At 41.5% G+C, this 25,524-nt stretch overlaps 1 protein-coding gene across 1 annotated transcript in view; it reads left to right on the plus strand.

Moving 5' to 3' along the window:
- Positions 1 to 25,524, plus strand: part of TMEM143 (transmembrane protein 143) — a 63,577-nt gene that overhangs the window by 36,455 nt on the left and 1,598 nt on the right. The window contains exons 4-7 of the mRNA XM_082274542.1: positions 5,169 to 5,366; positions 6,884 to 7,014; positions 12,900 to 13,179; positions 20,740 to 20,929. Coding sequence (XP_082130668.1) covers positions 5,169 to 5,366; positions 6,884 to 7,014; positions 12,900 to 13,179; positions 20,740 to 20,929 — 799 coding nt within the window. The remainder of the gene's footprint in view (positions 1 to 5,168; positions 5,367 to 6,883; positions 7,015 to 12,899; positions 13,180 to 20,739; positions 20,930 to 25,524) is intronic.

Below are 25,524 nucleotides of genomic sequence, written 5' to 3' on the forward strand. Positions count from 1 at the left end.
ACCCTATGTCCATAATACTATGTGCTGCTCTGAGAGCTGATTTATATATATATCTATATATATTGCATCTGCTCCTGAAGAAGTGGAATACAGTCCACAAAAAGCGTCAAGCTTTTGGAATGCAATCTTCATATTACAATCGTGTCTGAATTTATATATGAATTTTTGCGAATTATGTACCAACAATGTATTGTTTCATTTAAATCCATATGAAATCAGCTGTTAACCTAACATCAAAATGTTGTTATATGCCAATCCAATCATTGATGCATATTTTATTGGATATATGTATTACTGTAATTATGTATATATTTCTTATAATTTTTTGATGAAGTTTCTTAATTAAATCCGCTCCTGTAAGTCCGTGCGCGCGCGTGTGTGGGTGTATAAATAAAAATGTTTATGTCTTTACTATTTGGCACGCACCTCATTCAAAGTCCCAACTCTTATCTCCTCTTCAATATTAATAGAGATGGAGGCATACGGGCCCTAGCATGCTATGTGCTTCATTTAAAGTCCCAATATCCCCCCTTTCCTTTATGACATCATACCACAGGTTGCACCATTGTCGCCATTTCCGCCCAGAGCCCTTTATAGGGTACTCGGCACATCCTCTCCCCCTTTTGCCACAGGGACTTTGTTACAGGACAATCAACACCTGGGTTGCTGTGTATCCTCCTCTGGACACACTCACCCCATTTCTACACCCTACTCTGTGAGTTCCTTAAAGGGGAATATCCTTACTGAAAGCAATTGTATAAACCAGGTGCAAGGTAACCAAGACAAAAGCCGCTGCAAAGACCAAAAACCTCTCAGAGTCATTCTGCTTCCCTTGCACCATGCTGAACCCTATTTTAAAACCTGTCCCTGCATCTGATTCTAGCTTTCTCTCAGGCATTCATTAAGCAGCCTATCTGATCAAGGCAGATTTCTTTTCAATGACAGTATGTCAGAATTTCTCAAACAACTAATGGCGTTAATTCAGTCATCACAGTCTAGAGCCCAAAAGTGCCAGGCTGAGTGAAAAGTTGAACTACCTCTCTTAGAAGAGGTAGACATGCAAAACTTTACAAAAGACCCAGAGGTGGTGTTAGAGGAGGACGTGGAAGATTTCTTACTCCCCTCCTCCCATACACCATATACACAATGGCTTGCCAGTGTACATATGCTTACTTCTGCTGTGTGTAAAAGCCTTAGTATAGTCGCACTTGAATCTCTTCAGTCTCGCCTGTCCCCTTTGGGTACTAAGAGACCTGCAAAGTCTAGAAAGAAATTTCCCATTTATGAACAAATAGAATGGACGCAATTCCTCCTTCACAATTAGGGTTTCTCCTGAAATGTTTTTCACTTTTCTAAGAATCCATGCCGAGCTATATCCAGCACAAAAATAATTCACTAAAAAGAGGACTGTTCCAAAAAAAAAAAAAAAGGGACTGTTCCAGTAGTAGACACTACTGTTTGAATCTTAAACATTGCCTACTGTATGTGCCTTTAGAAGATGTTCCTTAATTTAAGGATTCTGCAGACAGAAAATTTGGGACACTTTTAAAGACTGTTTGCTCTTGTGGGTCCAGCCTTGCAACTCTCTGTACCATCCTTTTTCTCAGTCATTGGCTTTAATTGCATGGCTATTTAAGCCCAGGTATTGAAGGACTGGGGTATATCCGACTCGTTCCTACATTACTTAAAGCCAGAAAAGCTACTTTCTAATCTGTCCTCTCTTGGGCATTTTGAAATCGTGGGGTCGATTTACTAAAACTGGAGAGTGCAAAATCTAGTGCAGCTGTGCATGGTAGCCAGGTAGCTTTTAACTTCAACTTGTTCAGTTAAACTTTGACAAAAAACCTGGAAGCTGATTGGTTTCTACACACAGCTGCACCCGATCGACCCCAAGTTTCTACTCTCAAGTGTCTATTGCTCAGTTTTTTAGGGTCACCACATGGTATTCAGTTCATACATTCTGCAAGTTTTACCAGGTGGATGTCCAGGGTTCTATGGATGCAGCTTTCAGCCACAAGATTCAGTAGCACTGAGTTGGGTCGTTGACCCTTATCTCTTTTGTTTGGGTCATTGGCACGGCTCTATTTTTATTTTTATGAAAATCCTTTTTATTAAAATTTTCATAATAAAGTTACAAATGTAGAAACGTTCAACAGTCAGCACTACAATGCATCAGCACCAGTGAACAATACAGCTCCCATACAATATTTTTGACAGACTTAATTTAGAGAATTGAATACAAAGCACATATTAGGCACTTGTAGCTTCCAATCATACCACCCCAAGAAAACCAATAGGGACTGTACCAGGTGCTCTTCAAGACCCTCAGATATTCAGCACTCTTCCCACAGTATGAACTTTTAACCTACTAACTATTAATCTGAAGCCGTGGAATTTTTATTAATCCAACCACCCCCCACCTTATCAAGATGGTACCCCTCTACTAATATAGGTAACTTTGTACAATGGTAAGGTATTATTTACTAAGGCCTTCCAGGCCATGTTGGTAGGTGCCACCGGTTTCTTCCATGACAGAATGATTATTTTACATGCATAAAACAAGAGCAGGGTAAATTGTGGCCCACCTCTCAGATTCATTGCTTAGGAATGTCCCAGGGTCTATAAATATACAGCCTTTGTCCTGTACTGTATGATTTAAAAAAAAAACAAAAGAAAGAAATGTTGACTTACCTGTAGATTTTATAAGTCGGAGTACAGTACAGGACCCAAGACACCCTCCTTTCTGTTCCTGTGTTTTCTATTCATTGCTTGCTAAAAAGAAAAATGGAGCTCTCTCAGAGTAGGGGTGGAGTAGGATTATAGAAGATAGAAGCCTATAACCCAGGGTCTATGAATATCCAGCTTGTGTCCAGTACTGTATATAGATTCCCTTCTATGCAAGTCCTTTTAAATAAAATGTGTAACTTTTATGTTTTGTGACTTTCTCAGTGCTATATCTTTATTTTACAATGCTGTACTACATTCTCCAAAAACAGCAGTTTTGCTATGATAAGGTCATTATGAATCCCTGCAATGACACCTTTACGTTGCTTGATGTAGTGGTTGGTGTGATGAAGCACAGATTATTACTGACATAGAGAACACTTGTCCAGTGTCCATGAACAGAACTCTGGGCCCACACAGCAGCTGGGCTGATACAGAAAAATAACAGTACTGTGGTTAGTACTAAAATATGGTTCCCCCAGCACAAGCTTAATTTTTGAGCATACAGTGAGGGAAAAACTTATTTGATCCCCTGCTGATTTTGTGCATTTGCCTGCTGACAAAGAAATGATCAGTCTATCATTTTAATGGTAGGTTTATTTTAACAGTGAGACAGAATAACAAAAAAAATACAGCAAAACACATTTCAAAAAAGTTATAAATTGATTTGCATTTTAATGAGTAAGTATTTTACCCCTTCACAAAACATGACTTAGTACTTGGTGGCAAAACTCTTGTTGGCAATCACAGAGGTCAGACGTTTCTTGTAGTTGGCCACCAGGTTTGCACACATCTCAGGAGTGATTTTGTCCCACTCCTCTTTGCAGATCCTCTCCAACTCAAGTTCCGAGGCTGACTTGAATCATTCAGCTCCCTCCACATATTTTCTGTGAGATTAAGGTCTGGAGACTGGCTAGGCCACTCCAGGGCCCTAACGTGCTTTTTCTTGAGCCATTCCTTAGTTGCCTTGGCTGCGTGTTGTGGGTCATTGTCATGCTGGAATACCTCACCTTGACCCATTTTCTAAGTCCTGGCTGAGGGAAGGAGTACATGGCCCCATCCATCGTCCCTTTGATGTGGTGAAGTTGTCCTGTCGCTGTTTTGATAGGGGATCAAATACTTATTTCACTCATTAAAATGCAATTAAATTTATAACTTTTTTAAAATGCGTTTTTCTGGATATTTTTGTTGTTCCTCTGTCTCTAACTGTTAAAATAAACCTACCATTAAAATGTTAGACTGATCATTTCTTTGTCAATGGGCAAACGTACAAAATCAGCAGGGGATCAAATACTTTTTTCCCTCACGGTATTTGCCAAATACCACTTTGCTGTACATCCTTTTTTCCCTTGCGTATGTAATGGAGCAGGAATCTGTAAAATGATACAAAGCTATGGCAGCATATTAACCACTTGCCTTCTGTGCACTTAAACCCCCTTCCCATCCAGACCAATTTTTAGCTTTCAGTGCTTTCACACTTTGAATAACAATTGCACGGTCGTGCTACACTGTACCCATATGAAATTTTTATCATTTTTTTCACACAAATAGAGCTTTCTTTTGGTGGTATTTAATCATCTCCTTCACTGATGTGCGCTGATGAGGCGGCACTGATGGGCACTGATGAGGTAGCACTTATGGGCACTGATGAGGTGGCACTTATGGGCACTGATGAGGTGGCACTGATGAGGAGGTACTAATATGCCGCACTGATAGGCGGCATTGCTGGGCACTGAGAGGTGGCACTGCTGGGCACTGAGAGGGCACTGCTGGGCACTGAGGGGCAGCACTGACGGGCGGCACTGATGGGCACTGGCGGGCGGCACTGATTGACACTGACGGGTGGCACTGATTGACACTGACGGGTGGCACTGATGAGCACTGATGGGCAGCACCATCAGTGCCCATAGTGCTGCCAGTCAGTGCTCATCAGTGCCTAGATGAGCAGGCACTGACTGGCAGCACTATGGGCACTGATGGCGGGCACTGTGGGCATTGATGGTGGGCAGTTAGTGTGTTTAGTGTACCTTGTGTAATTTTTATTTGTCCCCAACGGCTGATCGGCTCTCTCCTTCCTCACACTGCAGTCTCTGTGTGAGGAAGGAGCGCTGGCGATGAGAGATGATCTCCTATGTTTACATATGAGATCATCTCTCATTGGACGGTCCGATCACGTGGTGAATGGCCGCTGTGATTGGCCATTCACCACGATCTGTGATCGGCTGTGTCCAAGGGACACGGCCGACACAGATTTTCCCCGATGCGCGCTCGCGGGAGCGCGCTGGGAGCCTGTGTCTGGGAGGCCGTTTAAAGACGGCCTCCCGAAAATGTGAGTCTGCGCTGCAGCCGTACTTCGGCTATAGTGCGGATGGGAGGTAGTTAAACACTTGCAATAATTGCTTGAAATTTGTTTTTTTTATTAAATATACTTTGTCTCTCTTTAGACTTTGTATGATCCCATCAATCCTGACCGTGACGCTGCGCTAGATTCTACAAGCCTTACAGACTGGGAAATGCTATCCAGAGAAAAACAGGTGTTGGAGCATCTGCGGCCAGTTCTGGATCAGGCTAACTTTAATGTGTTGTCTGAGGATGCTTTGGCTTATGCACTAATTGTGCATCACCCTCAGGATGGAGTGCAGGTATTTAATCTCTAATTTTATGTATTAACACAATATGCCTGAAATATGTATTTGAATGCTTATCTCAAGAATTTGTTAGCCCTTATGTGAAAGGTTTAAAGAGCAGATCCACATTCCTACAATGCATGAGGTGTCCTATCACATTTAATGTTATGGTGCAGGCATAAAATGTCACCAGAGTTGGCTGACCTTTTATGAACGCTGATCTTTGGGCCGAAGGGAATATGTAGAATTGACATTCCTATTGAAAAAAGCTTGGAATTGCAGATCATGGTTATGTAAGGGTATAAACTGAACCTTTTAGTACATCATGAATTATACTGTCCTAAAGCATTTAGTAGTTTCCTGTGATCTGAGGAAGTAAGAATTTTTTTGATGCTGTATTCCATCACTCACCCAAGAGAGCTCTGTTAAAGTGTAACTAAACTCAGAACTAAACATTTTATATATTGCAGGTCTGCACGGCGACTACTTGGTCATCGGTGCATACTTTTTCAAAGTTTTGGCATCTGCGGATGCCTCCTTTTGGCTGCAAAAGTTTTGCTGGCTGCAATTTAGAGGGTCTGTTTTTCCCTTCTTGAGGCATTTCAGGTTGGTCTCCTGTTGTTCTAGTTGAGCTACTATTGCTTGGATTGGCTTGTGTTTAGCCTTGGGTTTTTTGTTCCCATCCCTCATGTTTGGCACTGCTTTGGGACGTCCCTATGGTAAAGAATATGGAGCGGTGTCTGTCAATGAATGGAAGAGAAAATAGGATTTTTGAGTAAATACAAAAATCCTATTTGTTTTTTAACCATGTAACTATGAAACAGGAATATATCAGTGGATTGGGTTTCTGGATGGATCAACAGGTATTGCTTGCACTTATCAAAGAAAAATAACAAACAGACCAAAAATTAGCAAAATAGAGAAGTACATTTTTATTTTTCATACACTTCAACTTGGGATGTCCTCATCAGTCTGGATGCTTAACTACCTTCATCTGTCAGGTGTGGTTACACACAGGCCACAAATATTGGCTGAAATCAGCTGTTACAGTAGAATCCGGCAGACATTCGGCCCGTGTGTACAGGTCCCTGTTTGACAGAAGCCAATCTCATGACCGGCTTCTGTTAAACATGCATGCTAGAAAACCAGCAGCTGATCAGCATCTGATCAGCGCTTGCAGTCAAAAGCTGCATGCGCTGACCGGTGTGTTCTGGCGTGGGGGCGGTCCCCCTGTCAGAACACAATATTACAGTGGGGAGATCGCTGTACTAACATTGCATATTTAGTAGCCCGCTGGGTTGAAAGAAAAACAAAACTTAGCACGTGTACTAGGCATAACACTGTCTAATGTTGACAAAATTTTATGCAGATTCCTGCAGACAAGAATATAGAGTTTTAGTTTAGTACATGTGCTACTTCCTAGATTTTTGCATTCATTCACACATACATAAGCAAATTTAGTAAATAAACGACTTCTTTTACTAAAAAAAAGCATAATTTATATAACATGAGAGCTTGCTGTGGCTTTTTAGGTACATGTGAATCTTGATAAATATGAATATATCCGTTACTGGGCACTTGGACAGAGAATTGGACCCCTAACCTCACAGGTGAACCTCAAGCACCAGGAATCGCTCTTCTCCCGAAGCACCCCATCAGAAAGGCAAGACTTGTTTCTGGATGGTCGTCATGTACAATGTAAATATAGAACATTGTATTAACCAGTATGCCGTACAGAACACATTGTATGACTTTGTGGATATACTCTTCCTCTGTTCTGGGAATTGTGTATTTATGTTGATGCACTGTGCGATATGTTAGGTAAGGGCTATGTCACACAAGCTGTTTTTAGAAAAGCTTTGTAGCTGCTACAAACCTCTCATTATAATTATGGCAACTTGTGGTTGGCTGTGGTGTTGCTACTGCTGGCTTCTGTAATATGCGAGTTGCATATCTTCAGGTGTGGCATGACCATCAGCAGCTCTGAATCACATGCAACCGATGCTGGCAGTTTTTGTAACAAATTGAAAATGTTGCTGAAAGTCATTACAGAAATTATCTAAACCGGGGGAATCCAACCTTTTGACCTTCCTAGCCCATATTGGGAAATGAATTGTCCCGGGCTACACATAAAATACACTAACAAGAGGGGTAACTGATGAACAGAAAAAATTGGTCAGATCACAAGTTAACGATTACTGAACTATATAATTTACCTGAGTAAAAAAAAAAAAAAACATATTTTTGTAATATTTTTTTTACAGAACAAGTATACAGGTGTTTTTGTGGCTCGTACATATTTTCAGCATGATAGGTACATAAAAAAGGAAGCATGGAAACAACCATGCAGGATCAAGTAACATTTTGTATGGGAGAACAATCCTCAACAAAGGCATCCAAGCAGATTGAAATTGTTGACGGGGCGAGGGATAAACAAGGGAGGGGTGGTATAATATAATAACCATATTTGGGCATCCCATCTAGTGCCCAAAGAGGTGTAGTGGCTGCATTTTTGCACACCATGGAGGGGGGGGGGGCTGAATTGCCAAAAACCCAAGAGTCCTGGGAGACTGTAGTCTAGGGTAAACAGTAGTAGCGTGCAAGGGGGAAGAGGTGTAGTGGTGGCATTTTGGCACACCACCGGGGAAGGGTATGTGGGGCTGTGGGGGGACAGAACAAGGAAAGACTAGAGGCAGAGGGGATGTGGAGGAGCGACGAGGGAGGAGAGACGAAAGGGGAGAGGAGGGGAATAGGAAAGGAGGAGGAGGGGAGGGTCCCTTAGGAGAAGCATGGGTATCAATGATCAATTCAGGGGTAGGACAGAGAGCTTACACATTGAGAGTTAGGGGAGAAGTAGCGTATCATCAAATCCAGGGTCTCTCTAGCTTCACAAATTAAAGTACTTTGTCCAATAGGACACCTTCAAGTTTAGCGTGAATCAGTGCCCGGGTAACTGCTTTGTAGCTAGTATCCATAGGGATGGAGATTTCCAGGCCTTAGCAATAGTCTGGCTGCTGTGCTTTTTGTAATATTTTTTATTATAAAAGTAAAATAGGGGATGTAGAACTAGTGTGATATTTGACACCGTTTTTGATAAATGAACGCATCAGTATTAGCAATTCTCAATCAATTCTCAAGGTTCTCATCAGATATTTTGGTTCAAATTTTGCCCTTTGTGTGCTTCATCCTTGAAAATAATTGCTCACTATAAAGTTGCTGCCTAAAACCGATGACATGAATAAGGTGCGATTGTGAAGAGTGGAAAATTTTCTTTGGGAAAATTAAACTTCTAAAAGCCCAGTAAAGAGACTGTCAAGTTTTTCTTTTGGCTGCATGTGTTCACTACGTGTCAGCATTTTTACAAGAAAAAAAAAAAAAATCAACATTTTTAAGTAAGTTAAACATTTTGTGTTGAGCCGCATTCTTAGCCAACTAGGGCCACAGGTTGGACACTCCTGCCTACAAACATTTGGTTTAAGCTCTAAACCTTAACTTAAATCCTTGCATTCAGGCCTTCTACATGTCAAGGATTAAATTCTTGTTACTTCTAGCGAGAGCTGTAGGACAAAGCTACGTTACACACCTTACCCCCAAGTCCAGCAAGGTCCAGCACACTCTTCCTATCCCTCTAGTGCTGTTGCCAGTCCCTCTACATCATCACATACAATGAGGTTATTAAGCAAGGTTATTAACCCTTCACTGTACATTGAATGGGCAGGAGTGCATATGTATCCGGAGGCACCTTAGAGAGGGTGACACTACTGAAGGGATCCTGCTTTAATGTTGGGATAAAGGCTAGGAAGGCTTAGTATCACGCTCTGACTATAATCAAAAATGTGCCCCATTAAAACTGCCCTGCATTCTGGTGACCCACATGATGTTGAAAGCTGCTACAGGTATGACAGAGGTACCTACCTTTCATACCTGTCAGCAGCTTTCAGTATTCTTAAAGTGAGTATTTTTTTTCCTAGAAACCTCTTAATAGGTTTTGCAGCTGCTTAAAACCACAGATACAAAATATGCTCTTGTGACAACCCTTATAGAAGCTAACATTAAAAATTCAGGGTTATGAAAAAGTAAACCAGTCACAGATAGGAGCAGTTCAGATGGTAAAAAATTCAAAGTCTGCATATCAAAACAATCAGTAGATCCAGAGCTATGGGCAGGCTTCTATCCCCCCTACAACCTATTGGTCAGCAAAGTGGTCTACTATATTGCCCAGTTCTGTAACTGTTTAAAATGGTTGCTAAGCCACTACTATAAAATAATCGAATCCCCCCTATAATAAGTGCTCCTTTGCCTGTCTTTATAGAAAAAATATGCCGATCTGTACCTGTATCACAGTGGCTCCCGGCGTTCAGCTGATCCCTCAGCTCTCTTCTCTGCCTGGCCGACAGCTCCAGTGGGCAGGGCCGAGCACTGCAGCTGACGTCAGCCGGGCAGGAGGGTAAGAGAGGAGAGAGAGAGCACCGAGCAGTCACATGATCGCTGGGAGCCGCTGTGATAAAGGTACAGTATAGTGTTATAATACAGAGGGAGATAGGATTCATTTATAATAAATATGAGAGCAGCAGGAGTGGAGGGGCAGGCGCTGACACAGCAGATGGGAGGGGAGGGGAGGGGGGAAGAGGACACAGGAGACAGAGAGCAGGGCTGTGGATGACGGAGGTATGTATACTGACCAAGGTGTCAGGGCTCAGCAGCCATGATGCACCGCGGTCAGTGTACAGAGGGGAGGGTAGAAACTGGCAGGATCAGCCAGGTTTTTTATTTGATACAGGGGGCCAAATTACACAGCACAAGCACTGTGCTGTGTAACATGCTTTAAGGCAGTGGTGTCCAAACTTTTTTCAAAGGGGGCCAGATTTGATGAAGTGAACATGCGTGAGGGCCAACCATTTTGCCTGACATTTGAACCATTAAAATTAAATACACATACACACACACACATATATATACAGTGGGTACGGAAAGTATTCAGACCCCCTTACATTTTTCACTCTTTGTTATATTGCAGCCATTTGCTAAAATCATTTAGGTTCATTCTTCTTCCTCATGAATGTACACATAGCACCCCATACTGACAGAAAAACACAGAATTGTTGACATTGTTGCAGATTTATTAAAAAAGAAAAACTGAAATATCACATGGTCCTAAGTATTCAGACCCTTGTGACACTCATATATTTAACTCAGGTGCTTTCCATTTCTTCTGATCATCCTTGAAATGGTTCTACACCTTCATTTGAGTCCAGCTGTGTTTGATTATACTGATTGGACTTGATTAGGAAAGCCACACACCTGTCTATATAAGACCTTCCAGATCACAATGCATGTCAGAGCAAATGAGAATCATGAGGTCAAAGGAACTGCCTGAAGAGCTCAGAGACAGAATTGTGGCAAGGCACAGATCTGGCCAAGGTTACAAAAAGATTTCTGCTGCACTTAAGGTTCCTAAGAGCACAGTGGCCTCCATAATCCTCAAATGGAAGACGTTTGGGACGACCAGAACCCTTCCTAGAGCTGGCCGTCCGGCCAAACTGAGCTATCGGGGGAGAAGAGCCTTGGTGAGAGAGGTAAAGAAGAACCCAAAGATCACTGTGGCTGAGCTCCAGAGATGCAGTCAGGAGATAGGAGAAAGTTGTAGAAAGTCAACCATCACTGCAGCCCTCCACCAGTCGGGGCTTTATGGCAGAGTGGCCCGATGGAAGCCTCTCCTCAGTGTAAGACACATGAAAGCCCGCATGGAGTTTGCTAAAAAACACCTGAAGGACTCCAAGGTGGTGAGAAATAAGATTCTCTGGTCTGATGAGACCAAAATAGAACTTTTTGGCCTTAATTCTAAGCGGTATGTGTGGAGAAAACCAGGCACTGCTCATCACCTGTCCAATACAGTCCCAACAGTGAAGCATGGTGGTGGCATCATCATGCTGTGGGGGTGTTTTTCAGCTGCAGGGACAGGACGACTGGTTGCAATCGAGGGAAAGATGAATGCGGCCAAGTACAGGGATATCCTGGACAAAAACCTTCTCCAGAATGCTCTGGACCTCAGACTGGGCCGAGGTTTACCTTCCAACAAGACAATGACCCTAAGCACACAGCTAAAATAACGAAGGAGTGGCTTCACAACAACTCCGTGACTGTTCTTGAATGGCCCAGCCAGAGCCCTGACTTAAACCCAATTGAGCATCTCTGGAGAGACCTAAAAATGGCTGTCCACCAACGTTTACCATCCTACCTGACAGAACTGGAGAGGATCTGCAAGGAGGAATGGCAGAGGATCCCCAAATCCAGGTGTGAAAGACTTGTTGCATCTTTCCCAAAAAGACTCCTGGCTGTATTAGATCAAAAGGGGGCTTCTACTAAATACTGAGCAAAGGGTCTGAATACATAGGACCATGTGATATTTGTTTTTCTTTTTTAATAAATCTGCAACAATGTCAACAATTCTGTGTTTTTCTGTCAGTATGGGGTGCTATGTGTACATTCAAGAGGAAGAAGAATGAACTTAAATGATTTTAGCAAATGGCTGCATGCAATATAACAAAGAGTGAAAAATTTAAGGGGGTCTGAATACTTTCCGTACCCACTGTGTATATATATATATATAGGAAATAATAAGCATCAGTACTTAATGAATAAAATCACACTTACTGAAACAGGCAGTATCATTGTAGAAGTGATACCTCCTCGGTCAGCTTACATACATACACATACACACACACACATATATACATATATACATACATACAAACATACATACACACACACACAGACATACAAACATACATACACACACACATATATATCACAGTTGAAGAAACAGGCAGTAGGATTGTAGAAGTGACATCTCCCTGGTCAACTCCACAGGATCCTTGGTCGGCTCCTACAGGTGGCTGTGTGCGGTGAAGGAGAGAAGGCATTCTGCACTCCCGCGCAGTCGTGGGTGGCGCCGGGCAGATAGAGCCGAGCGGGGGGCAGAGCGGGACTGGGGAGAAGCCGAGCTGCCGAGGGAGGCCAGAGGCCCCGCCCCCGAGCCATCGCATTGGAATCGGGGCGGGGATGTGAGGAGGCATTGACAAAGGTCAGCAGTGTCTCAGGGGCCGTACAAAACTAAAGGACGGACTGCAACTGGCCCGCGGGCCGGACTTTGGACATGACTGCTTTAAGGGAACAGGATCTGTTTTTTTTTTTTTTGGGTAACAAACACTTTAAGAAAAGTAATATATCTCTATACACAGTTCAACTAATTCCTAATTAACGCTGCTATCTACAGTATATACTATAGTGCCCTTAAGGTAAGCACCTTGAATCACAGTCTCTGTGCTATAGACTATATATGAAGTCATCTGAACCTGGAAAACCCTTTAGAATATTCAGGTTTTTCTTTGAATCTTCCATACATTATATATCTTCTTTACTATGCATCTGTACATTTAACAAGAAGGGAATGCATCATGGAAATGCCTAGTGTTTGCCAGAAATTACCTGTTATTCATTTATTGCTTGCAGTTATACCTTCTAATGGTTTAATTTCTCTTTTAACAGGCGTTACTTTAAGCGGGTTCTATTAGCAGCTCGACCTAAAAACTCGCATATGATTTTAAAATGCTTTAAAGATATACCCCTGGAGGGGTTAGAGCAGCTGCTTCCTGTGATAAAGGTGCGAACTTCCAGCTTTGATCGCACTTTATTGAACATTATGCTGCTAGTTAGCGGAGGCATTGTGTTTGTCAATGTGGGGATGGTGGTCCTTTCAGACCTGAAGATTGGAAGTTCCTTGCTCTTCTTCTTGTTTGCTGGATTTATGACTTTTCGCGCTTGGAAGGTGAGTAGCCAGACTATCTGGGAATCCAAAAACATGCATAAAAAGCCCTATCAAGGAGAAAAAATATTTGTAAATCAACATCAGTAATTTCTCTTTGGAATTAATGAAGTATTCTGAATCTGAATCTAAAGCAAAACCTGACAGATTATCATTTTCATATCAAACTACAAAAATTTAACAAGACACAATATCACAAAACTAATAATCATTTAGAAACCAAAATGAAAATTGGCAGCTTCTTGTAAAAGAAGAGGTAGTATACTCCCGCTCTTAAGCAGCCCATGTGCCCTACCTGCACTAAGTCATCAACCTAATGTAATCTCTGAGGACATCAGACACAGAGCTTACACAGGGTTTGGACTCCTGGCTCCAACAGACGAACACATGCTTAGCCATCCCTTATTATTTAAAGTGCAGGTATAATTTTATCTTTTCTCATTTTTTGAGGGGCACAGGAAGTCACAAACTATTTATTATGTTATACTGCTCACTTTAGGAGATTCAGACACTGTCCGATAAAAAACTGTGGCCAGCCCAGTTTACCTCTCCTACTTCCAGTATGCCTTTTTTTTTTTTTTGCAATCGTTTTAGGAGATTGAATGTCTTTTCTCTGCTGTGTGATGAAAACATTTTTTTGCTACTTTTTTCTTACCTTTTTCCTTACCAAGATTTCCTGTTACATAGCTGCTGAGCTGGTCTTTCTATGCAGCTACAGTGAGGGGAAAAAAGTTTTTGATCCCCTGCTGATTTTCTACGTTTTCCTGCTGACCAAGAAATTATCAGTTTTCAATTTTAATGGTAGGTTTTTTTTTAACAGTAAGAGACAGAATACCAACAAAAAATCCAGAAAAACACATTTCAAAAAAGTTCTAAAGCCTGAAAGAAGTATTTGACCTGTTCGCAAAACATGACTTAGTACTTAGTGGCTAAAACACATGTTGGCAATCACAGAGGTCAGACATTTCTTGTAGTTGGCCACCAGGTTTGCACACATCTCAGGAGGGATTTTGTCCCACTCCTCTTTGCAGATCCTCTCTAAGTCAATAGGAAAATAAAAATGGAGGTTGGGACTTTGTATGAGAGACACGACACTACTGCCATGGTGATGGTAACAATTTATTATCACATATGATATAACCACATGACATGACATGTACATTGTATAAAACAGCATAGGTAGCAGAGCTGGTACATGATACCCAAATCCAGATGCATGACAATCACATAATAAAGTATAAAAAGAGTAAGCATTGCTTAAAATCATAACAACATCAGACTCGACGCGTTTCGTGGACTTATTGTTGCCAATACCTCAGGAGTAGTTGTATGATATAGATCTATAAAAGATATATGTATATCAGTATAAATAAATGACATCAAATAAAGATGGATAGAAGCTGGACGGGGAAGTAAAGAAGGAGAGAAGGGGGGGAGAGAAACACACAACCCCCCAATCTCCTAAAACTTACATGTCAGCTCTGACTGCATTTGGAGCTGGAGGTAAATCCTACAATCTCTTTATTCATTTTAGATTCTTTTTCATGCTGATACCAGCTTTACTTTATGCACTTCCAGTTTATGCTCCTTCTGGTGTGCGGTGTGGTTTGCCCATTACACCCGTCTCTGTATGCCCTCGGCTCCCGTGGGAGACACCTAGGGTCAGGCTTTACCTCCAGCTCCAAATGCAGTCAGAGCTGACATGTAAGTTTTAGGAGATTGGGGGGTTGTGTGTTTCTCTCCCCCCCTTCTCTCCTTCTTTACTTCCCCGTCCAGCTTCTATCCATCTTTATTTGATGTCATTTATTTATACTGATATACATATATCTTTTATAGATCTATATCATACAACTACTCCTGAGGAAGTGGCAACAATAAGTCCACGAAACGCGTCGAGTCTGATGTTGTTATGATTTTAAGCAATGCTTACTCTTTTATACTTTATTATGTGATTGTCATGCATCTGGATTTGGGTATCATGTACCAGCTCTGCTACCTATACTGTTTTATACAATGTACATGTCATGTCATGTGGTTATATCATATGTGATAATAAATTGTTACCATCACCATGGCAGTAGTGTCGTGTCTCTCATACAAAGTCCCAACCTCCATTTTTATTTTCCAAATAACAGGGATGGAGACGTATGACTTTCCCATCATGCGCCTCATTCAAAGTCCCAACCTTCTCCCCCCCCCTATCTCTCTAAGTCAATAAGGTTTTGAGGCTGTCATTTGGTAACTCGAACCTTCAGCTCCCTCCACATATTTTCTGTGAGATTAAGATCTAGAGACTGGCTAGGCCACTCCAGGACCTTTTTTGTGCTTCTTCTTGAGCTGAAAGACCCACCCACAAGCCATTTTCAATAGGAGGTTCTTACCCTATATTTGATGGTACATGGCCCCATTCATCGTCCCTTTGATGTGGTGAAATTGTTCTGCCCCCTTAGCAGAAAAACCCCCCGAAAGCATAATGTTTCCATGGTCTTGTAGCCCATTTCAGTCTTGTGTAGATCTACAAACTTGTTCTGCCCCCCTTAGCAGAAAAACCCCCCGAAAGCATAATGTTTCCACCTCCATGTTTGCCGATGGAGATGGTGTTCTTGGGGTTAAAGCAGCATTTCCTCCTCCTCCAAACACGGTAAGTTGAGTTGATGCCAAAGATCTCGATTTTGGTCTCATCTGACTACAACACTTTCACCCAGTTCTCCTCTGAATCATTCAGATGTTCATTAGCAAACTTAAGACGGGCTTGTACATGTGTTTTCTTGACCAGGGGAACCTTGCGGCGCTGCAGCATTTCAGTCTTTCATGGTGTAGTGTGTTACCAATTGTTTTCTTGGGGACTATGGTCCCAGCTGCCTTGACATCATTGACAAGATTCTCCTGTGTAGTTCTGGGCTTATTCCTCACCATTCCCATGATCATTGAAACCACGAAATGAGATTTTGCTTGGAACCCCAGACTGAAGGAGACCAACAGTTATTTTGTGTTCCTTCCATTTGCTAATAGTCGCGCCAACTGTTTTCACCCCCCTCACTAAGCTGCTTTGGCGATGGTCTTGTAGCCCATTTCAGCCTTGTGTAGGTCTACAATCTTGTCCCTGACGTCTTTGGACAGCTCTTTGGTCTTGACCATGGTGAAAAGATTGGAATCGGATTGATTTCTACTGACGACAGGTGTCTTTTATACAGGTAACAGGCTGGGATTAGGAGCACTCCCTTTAAGAGAGTGCTCCTAATCTCAGCTTGTTACCTGTATAGAAGACACCTGGGAGCCAAAAATCTTTCTGATTGATATGGAATCAAACACTTATTTCACTTATAAAATGCAAATCAATTTATAACTTTTTGAATTGCGTTTTTCTGGATTTTTTGTTATTTTGTCTCTCACTGTTAAAATAAACCTACCATTAAAATTATAGACTGATCATTTCTTTGTCAGTGGGCAAACGTACAAAATCAGCAGGAGATCAAAAACATTTTTCCCTCACTGTATTTTGATCAGCCTTTCCAAAGCCTGACTTTGGAGTGATATACCTAAAGCTAATGGACAGGATATGCATGTCATGCCTGAAGCTAACATTCCTGCACTGAGTTCTGCAATTGCCACTTTCTAGGCTAGAGTGTACTCTTTTAGCCAAGGACTGCTCGGCTTCTGGTGTGACCGTATCTCTGAAGACTTACTCGGATTTACCACATAAGTTTAATGTTTAGGGATTGAGAACTGCCACAATCTGCTGGGTGGAGTTTCATTTGTACTCCACACTTTTACCCCTCATTCAGTGTTAACCTCTTGATGTTGGCCGTATGCATATATGCGGCCGCTCCGTGGCCCCTAACGCAGAGCGGCCGCATAAATGCATACGGCAGACATCAAGAGTTTAACACTGAATGAGGGGTAAAAGTGCGGGGCTGTGCTAAGAGTGCACTTCCTACACACTCCCAGCACGGTAGCCGGCGGGGATTGGTAAGCTCCTGATGCATACTTGCGTTCGGAAGCTTTCCGATCATGTGACAGGCAATCACAGTGGTCACATGACCCAGATGCCTGCCTCCACCTTCCGGCTTTTAGAACTCTTAAAGGGCCAAGAGGTGGTTTAGTGCAAATTGGTTAAGGAAGACCTTCCTGCTGCTGCTCTGGAGTGCAAGTGACACATGGCATCCTCTTTGGTTTATTTCTGCTTTTGCCCACAGAGACCTGCTCACCTTTAGATGCCTGACCCTTCTGTGGTTGGAAGCTCTTTCTAGAGCTCTGTACTAACTGGCCCTGCAGTGAAACTAGTTGTGACAGTAACCTTAGTTTGTCAGACACTAGCTGACTGGACTAAGAGCATTAACCACTTCCGGACCGCCCACCGCATATATACTGCGGCAGGGCGGCCCGGCTATGCAAAATCGCGTATAAGTGCGTGATTTTGTGCAGGGATTCATGGGGGCGCGTGCGCACCGCTCCCGCTGTGATCAGACACAGCGAAAGCCAATCAGCAGGTCCGGCGCCCGCGATGGCCAATCAAGATACACTTATTAGGATTTTTTTACCAAAAATATATGGCAGAATACATATTGGCCTAAATTGATGAAAAAAATAGATTTTTTTAAATATTTTAATTAGGAATGTTTTATAACAGAAAGTAAAAAATATTGTATTTTTTTTTCAAAATTGTCAGTCTTTTTTTTTGTTTATAGCGCAAAAATAAGAACCACGGAGGCTATCAAATACTACCAAAAGAAAGCTCATTTTGTGGGGAAAAAAGACATCAGTTTTATTTGGGTAAAGCGTCGCAGGACCGCGCAATTGTCAGTTAAAGCAACGTAGTGCCATATCGCAATAAATGGCCTCGTCATTAAGGAGGTAAAACCTTTGGGAGCTGAAGTGGTTAAAAAAAGAACCTAATGACTTTGGAAGAAAATTATTTGATCATAGAACACCTGGAGCTCATCACCACAGCTTTGAACTATAATGCGGAAAGGTTGCTGGAAGTCTCTAGCCTCCAGGATGGGTCCCCTGTCCTGAATGTGAGGAGGACCCTCTGGCTTAAGCGCTGGGCTGTAAAACCAGCTTGCAAAATGCTGTTGCTTGGATGCCCTTTGAGGGATGTCTTTTGAGAGCTGTCATGAATACTTTCATTAAAGGTTAAGAGATGTATGGACATACGGTATATATATATTTTTTTTAGATTTAAACTTACCTAGGTGGATGCAGCTTAAGTTTTCCGGTGCCTCTGCACTGAGAACCGCTGATTGCTCGGGTCTGACAGCTCTCTGCTCTGCCCCTGCAGAGCTGGGATGTGGAGGGAGCAGGGTCGGCCAACTCAAGCTCTCAGTGGCCAGCTAAGTCAGGCACCTGGCAGATCCTGACTTCAATTGTCGTGATGACGCAGTGCCTGGACTGACTTCTAAGGCGTCAGTAGAGAGTGGATGTCCGCCCGTTCTCTGCTGAAAACGGGTCACAGGAGTGCAGAACAAACTGCACTCCTGTGATCCATAGGAGATGTACAGCCAATCAAGCTTTGGCTGTATATCTCCTTTAAGTATGTTGTTACAAGGGGAAAGAGTACCCATCTTTCTTAGCAAAAGAATCTTAGACCTTGGGGAAGACTGAATCATGGTTTTGGACCAAGTAGAGGTTCTTTTGTTACTCCCAAGTTTCCTTTTCCAAAGCCAAGTCTGCCTCCCAGTCCATTTGTAAACACTTAACTTCCAAGTGCCCCAAGCCTTTTTACAAATCTTCTTTAGCATGAGGGGGCACCCTCTCTTTCTAAAGTGGGGGGGGCATCTGTTGGGGTTCTTGGTTGAGGGTGTTGGTTTCCAGGGAATACAGCTGTGTTTCACTCCCAGCACCCTCCCCAATTCATTGATTTCCAAAGCAGGGTAACATTTGTTAACCTTTGCAGACACTTTGACAGACAGCATATGAGATGCTTGGGTGAGGAAGATGGTTTCAGCTAAAGTTTTGGTCCCATACCCCTTCCAAGTTCATGGCTTCCAACCTGCCTGTGTCACTCCACAGGTTAGCAGATCTCTATAAAGTCCTGGTGGGCCTTTTGAAGAAGGATGTCATCTCCGTCCCTGCAGCAGTATGGTCATAGGTGTTTTACCCCAACCTGTTTATAGTTTTCAAACAAAAAAAGGGCATCTGCCCCATATTGGATTTCAGGGCCGTAAATGTTAACATTCAGGCTACTGGGACAAATAGGGATGGTGAATCAACCCAGCAGGAACACAGACAGCAGTAAAAAACTTGAAAGGGGTACAAACCCTTGCCACTCACATCATCTAAAACAAATAGTTTTATTTTTACATACATTTTAAAAATGTGTCACTTGCTGATCCTTCACTGGTTTTGATAATTGGTATACTAATCACTAAAGGAGTGCTATGTAAGTGCAGCCCTTGGTAGGATATTCGCTGTTTAACCACTTGAGTTCCAGGTGCCACTTTAAAATGTGACAGCAGCTAATTGTGCCAGCGCTGTTGGCTTTAGGACCAAGAGGTTTTTTTGAAGGTCCCGACTACCTTTTTGTTTTGAAATCGCTAGTTGTGACATCAGTGACAGCTGGGGTCCAGTATTTGGCAAGGGAGCTAAATTAATCAGCAACACAGCACTCCATGGGAACGCTCTGGAGAAGCCACTCATCACTGCACATCTTGTTTGCCCGTTAGCCAAAATTTATCTTTTCTTAATGTTATGCTAACAATATATTGAACATTACTTTTTCCCGCATGCATTGCACTTTGGCATCAAAAGGGGAATCCGAAAATAAAAGCAAGCTTTAACGTTCCACTGTTTCTAAAAATCACATTTTCTTGATATCTTTTTAATCAGCCAACTTGTTAAGTTATATTTTGGGAATACATGTCTGGAGCTGTGCAAATTTTGTAAAAGCTGCGTTGGAAAAAAACTACAAGAAAATACTTTTTTTTCCCTCTAATATGTCAGGGTAACTTTAAAAAGGTATAACGTGGAGCTGAAACCGTTTTGGGAAAAAAATACTCTTGTGACTCAGGGAGTTTATAGGGAGTAAAAGGTTTGGTGACTCAAATGGTTAACATGCCTGATGTATTTTATGACATAGGAACTAACTTTTTAACTGGAGATTGTGTTAAAACCGTATCTGTGATTGGTTGCAACCTTATTAGTCATTAGGCTGGCCATCCATGGATCAGTTTTTTTGATCAGCCATAAGGCTGATTGAAAAAAATTAAACAGGTTTTCCCATCCCCAAAAGCAAGGTGGACTGAGGAAAGCTCCTCACTGTGTTAATGTATTCTGATAGCAGAACTCCCCTGATGCCAGAACTACATTGATATTTAAAGGAAAATTTTCAAGCTAGTTCGAGAGAAGTCAATCATTAGATCCACTTCTCTTAAATAGGAACAACTATAGATGGATCAAAATGTGTCCGGTTCCTGCTTAGCCTGCTGAATTTCAATCCATCTGTAGCCAGCTTTACACTGTGCTGAGTAGTTAAGTGCCTTATTTTATATTCCCATTATCAGGGAATATTCGTTTTTCTCATTTTAGTGATTTCTTATAACCATTCCTTTGGGTATATTCCAGGTGTTTGCTCAGAGGAGAAGAGCCCATTCACTGGAATTAGCTCATATGTTGTACTACAGAAGCACATCTAACAATGCGGAGCTGCTGGGTGCCTTGACTCTCAGAGCACAAGAAGAACATGCAAAAGAAGTCATCTTAGCCCACAGCTTTCTAAAGCAACTTAACATACCAAGCCACGGGTATAATACAGGTGTGTCAGAAAAATACAGTTTTGCTTTTTTTTTTTTTTTTTCTGCCCCTGCTGCACACTTTGGCAGCACTGTGGCTTAGTGATTAAGGGCTCTCTCACACGGTCCGCCTCCATAGGCGGATCAGTGCTGCTCAGCGGGGATCCATCCGCCGATCCCCGCTGAGCCAGTGGATGACAGCTCCATCTCCGCTTGCAGTGCGGAGAGGGAGGTGTCACAGCTTCCGCTTCTCTCTATGGGGGATCGGATGAGAGCGGACCACCTGTCCGCTCTCATCCGATCCCTGAACGGATGGAAAAATAGGGTTTCCATCCGTCCAGATTTCACGGACAAGATCGGATACGGATGGCAGCGGGTGTCAGCGGTGGTGTCTCCGCTGACATCCGCTGCCCCATAGAGCTGCATGGAGGATCCGATCAGATCCGCCTAAAAAACTGACTGGCGGATCTGATCGGATCGCCCGTGTGAAAGAGCCCTAACACTAGTTACTAATATCACCCCTAGAAGGGTACTCTCCTCATTGAGCTGGTACATTTTCCTTCAGCTATCCAAAAACATTTTGATGCTGTTAAGTTAAAATGCTGGTAGATTATATATGATTATAGTAATGATGTTTAGAGGGTAGGATCTGTGTTCCCTGTAAAGTACGGTACATAAATCAGAATTCTATCTCAACAATTACCGTGCATTTTTCCACAAAGGGTAAAGCTACATTTGTTGGTTACTGATGTCAACAGGTTCAGCTTGAGTGCACACAGGACACAATGAGGTTGATTTACTAAAACTGGAGAGTGAAAAATCTGGTGCAGCTCTGCATAGAAACAAATCAGCTGTCAGGTGTTTTTGTCAAAGTTTAATTGAACAAGCTAAAGTTAAACTGGCCGTAAATTTTACAAATTTCTTATTTTGTTTCCTTTAGATTTAACTTCTACTATGTAGTGCAAGGGCCTGCCTGACTGCATACAAATTGAACGTGTTTAGGTTTGACCTCATATTATATGGTTTTGGTAAATCTAAAGGAAAATTGTACAAGAAAATTGTATAATATATGGCCAGCCTTAGAAGTTGATTGGCTGCAATGCACAGCTACACCAGATTTTGCACTCTCCAGTTTTAGTAAATCAACTCCAATATGTTTCACAAAAGACTCTTTTTTTTTTTTTTTTCCAACTGACCATAGGGTTTAAATATGAGATTTTTGGTTTAGCCTTGGGATCCAGGCAACCTTATCAGACAGCACAGCCAAATTTAATGACCTTTGCTGTAGTAGCAGTATTGCTAAGTTGGAAATGCATCACAGTCTGGTAATTGGACAGTAAATGAGCAGCAGCCAACTGCTAAATCATCACTCTGCTCTCCCTTCTTGATGAACAGTATAGTGGTTGTACATGTGTCCTGTACCGGAGCCTTATTGGTTCCCAGTGTTACCTCTCCTTCTTAGATTCTGAGTCTTGCTCTGAAGTGGATTACAGGAGGCTAAAATAATGTGAAATTCAGTTACGTATTTTAGTTGCATTTAAAGGGTCTTTCCACCCAACACTGATATTTCAGTTTTTGGTAGATACCTGAGTGTTATACTACCTGACGATTTCTGCTATCTTTGGATCCTGTTGATTTAATCTCTCAACAGGAGATACTAAAATATGACATTAACTCCAGAATAGACAGTACACAGTCAGGAGATTTGAAAACACTGAAGAAGCCAGATGCTGATTCAGACCATCAGGCTTCATTTTTAATTGAAATATCATTTATTGTTGGGTTGACCCTTTAATACTGTCACTACCTGGCTGTTTTCTTCCACATGGTAAATGTACAAATTAAACTTAAACGTTTACAAAGGCCCACAAAATGATATATTTTCTGCAGGCAGAGGAATTATAGAATGAAAAGACGGGTAGTCTCAGTTTTGTATATCACATGATATTTTGCGCAATTGTTTACAAGTTACATATTTTCAGTAAAAAAAAAAAAAAAATCAAATATATACAGCTGTACAATTGGAAATGCTTGAAAAACTTCAGTACTCACAGTTGTAAATAAAGGCCACATTTGAAATGTTTTACAGCTCACTAGTTTAGAATTAAGTCAAATTATGAACCTAACAATTTACTTCTACTTCTGGCTTAGATAGAAAATGCAGTAAGGGAGCCTGGAAGGGGCAGCATTTTGCCAGTCTGCAGAATTGAACAGGTGGCATTATATCCACTTTGAACATTTCTCCTAAAAAGAGGAAGGCAGAATAAGTTAGAAGAAGCTCAGGGAAGCTATTGTTTAACTCTTTCAATTCCATGACATATAGTATATATCCTTGACAGCGGAAGTGTTATTTATTTATTCATGTTTAAGTGCATTAATTTCTTTACTTGCCTGGATTTAATTTTTAACATTTAAAAAATGTGCATTCTTACCTTTCTAGACTGTCACCAGGTTCTCTATGCCTAGAGGTAGAGCTGCACAATTAATCGTTAACAAATGCCGATCTCGATTCAACCTCACTCACGATCTTAATCTGGCATTTCCATGATTCAATGCAGAGCCGTTCTCTGTTCACAGCTGACAGCTGTCCAAGAAAAAAAAAAAAAAACAGCCGGCAAAGTTTATCACAACATTGCTAAGCATTGAGAGATAAGGACAAACCTTTTATCATTTCGTTCTTTTGGATCAATCGATCTGGAAATGAGGGTAGTTTAACCACTTAAAGACTAAGCCTTTTTCGGACACTTGTTGCTTACAAGTTAAAATCTAAGTAATTTTCTAGCAAAAAATACTAAACTCCCAAACAATATACAGTATCTTACAAAAGTGAGTACACCCCTCTCATTTTTGTAAATATTTTATTCTATCTTTTCATGTGACAACACTAAAGAAATGACACTTTGCTACAATGTAAAGTAGTGAGTGTACAGCTTGTATAACAGTGTAAATTTGCTGTCCCCTCAAAATAACTCAACACAGAGGTCACTTTGAGTACACCTCTAAGTCAAAATGTCCAAATTGGGCCCAAAGAGTCAATATTTTGTGTGGGCACAATTTTTTTCCAGCACTGCCTTAACCGTCTTGGGCATGGAGTTCACCCGAGCTTCACAGGTTGCCACTGGAGTCCTCTTCCACTCCTTCATGACGACATCACAAAGCTGGTGGATGTTAGAGACCTTGCGCTCCTCCACCTTCGGTTTGAGGATGCCTCACAGATGCTCAATAGGGTTTAGGTCTGGAGACATGCTTGGCCAGTCCATCACCTTTACCCTCAACTCTAACGAGAATAAAATAGCGGTCGTTGCAATGTTTTATGTCACACTGTTTTTGCGCAGCGGTCTTTTCAAATGCAATTTTTGAGAAAAAATACACTTCAATTAATAAAAAATAACTAAACAGTAAAGATAGTCCAATTTGTTTGTATAATGGAAAAAGACGATATTACGCAGAGAATCGTGAGAAAATCGTGATCTTTATTTTAAGCAAAAAAATTGTGATTCTCTTTTTATCCAGAATCGTGCAGCTCTACCAAGAGGTAACATTAGTTTCTTTCTAAAACCTCATAGAAATCCAAAGAACTTAATTATGCAAATACCAGCTTTAGCCAAGAAGTCACAGGTTTCGCCTCGTCATCAAACCTTCAAATTTTTTTTTGCTGAAGTTAATATTTGCATAATGAAACTGAGAGATTAAATGATCTATTTTAACTTGGTGTGCCACATCCAAAGGAATCATGAAAAAAAAGTCACCTATATTTACTCTGAAAAAAGTTTTAGACAACTAAGAAAGACACAAGAAAAATAATTATAAAATATTTATTTTACAAAGTTTATTTCAAAAATCCTAAAAATTATTAAAAGTGGTGCAATGGCTGTTCATGAAATGTTGGGTCAGAGATGGACTGTTAATTATCTCACAGTACATAAATAGAATATATTGAATTTCACACTGTAACGCTGTAGATCACTGAAAAACTATATACTGTAAACATCACTGATCCACTGAAGAAGTAGGTGAAAGTAGATGTAGTAACATTATGTCATATGAGATGAAAGTTATGTGATGGATGCCCAATAGAGAATCCAAGTAGATACAGGCATACCCCACTTTTAAGTACACAATGGGACCAGAGCATGTATGTAAAACGAAAATGTACTTAAAATGAAGCAATACCTTTTTTAATTTCTCAATGCATGTAAATACACTAGCTCCATAGGAAATCTTGGTCAGCTTGACATGGCATTGCTCCCAAACCATGTGACTAGGACACCAAGCTTGGGGAGCATGTTAAGGGGATCCAGGACTATGACATAGTAGATTACCTAGGCAAGCTGGCCAGCCACAAACAGGATATGTTGTAGTCCTGGGTCCCCTCTCGGTGCTCTCTAAGTTTGGTATCCCTGTCACTTATGGTTTGGGAGCAATGCCATGTCAAGCTGACCAAGATTTCCTATAGACGCCAATGTTAAAAACCGGGAGTAGTGTCATGCCAAGCTGAACAAGCTGTTTCCTTACTCGCGAGTGTACTTAAAGTGAGTGTACTTAAAGCGGGGTATGCCTGTACTAAGCATTAATGCATTTCAATTGCACATAATCTTCTTCAGGAGAAGATAAATGG

Source organism: Pelophylax lessonae (assembly GCF_965119305.1).
Source record: "Pelophylax lessonae genome assembly, chromosome: 12".
NCBI classification, from domain to species: Eukaryota; Metazoa; Chordata; class Amphibia; order Anura; family Ranidae; genus Pelophylax; species Pelophylax lessonae.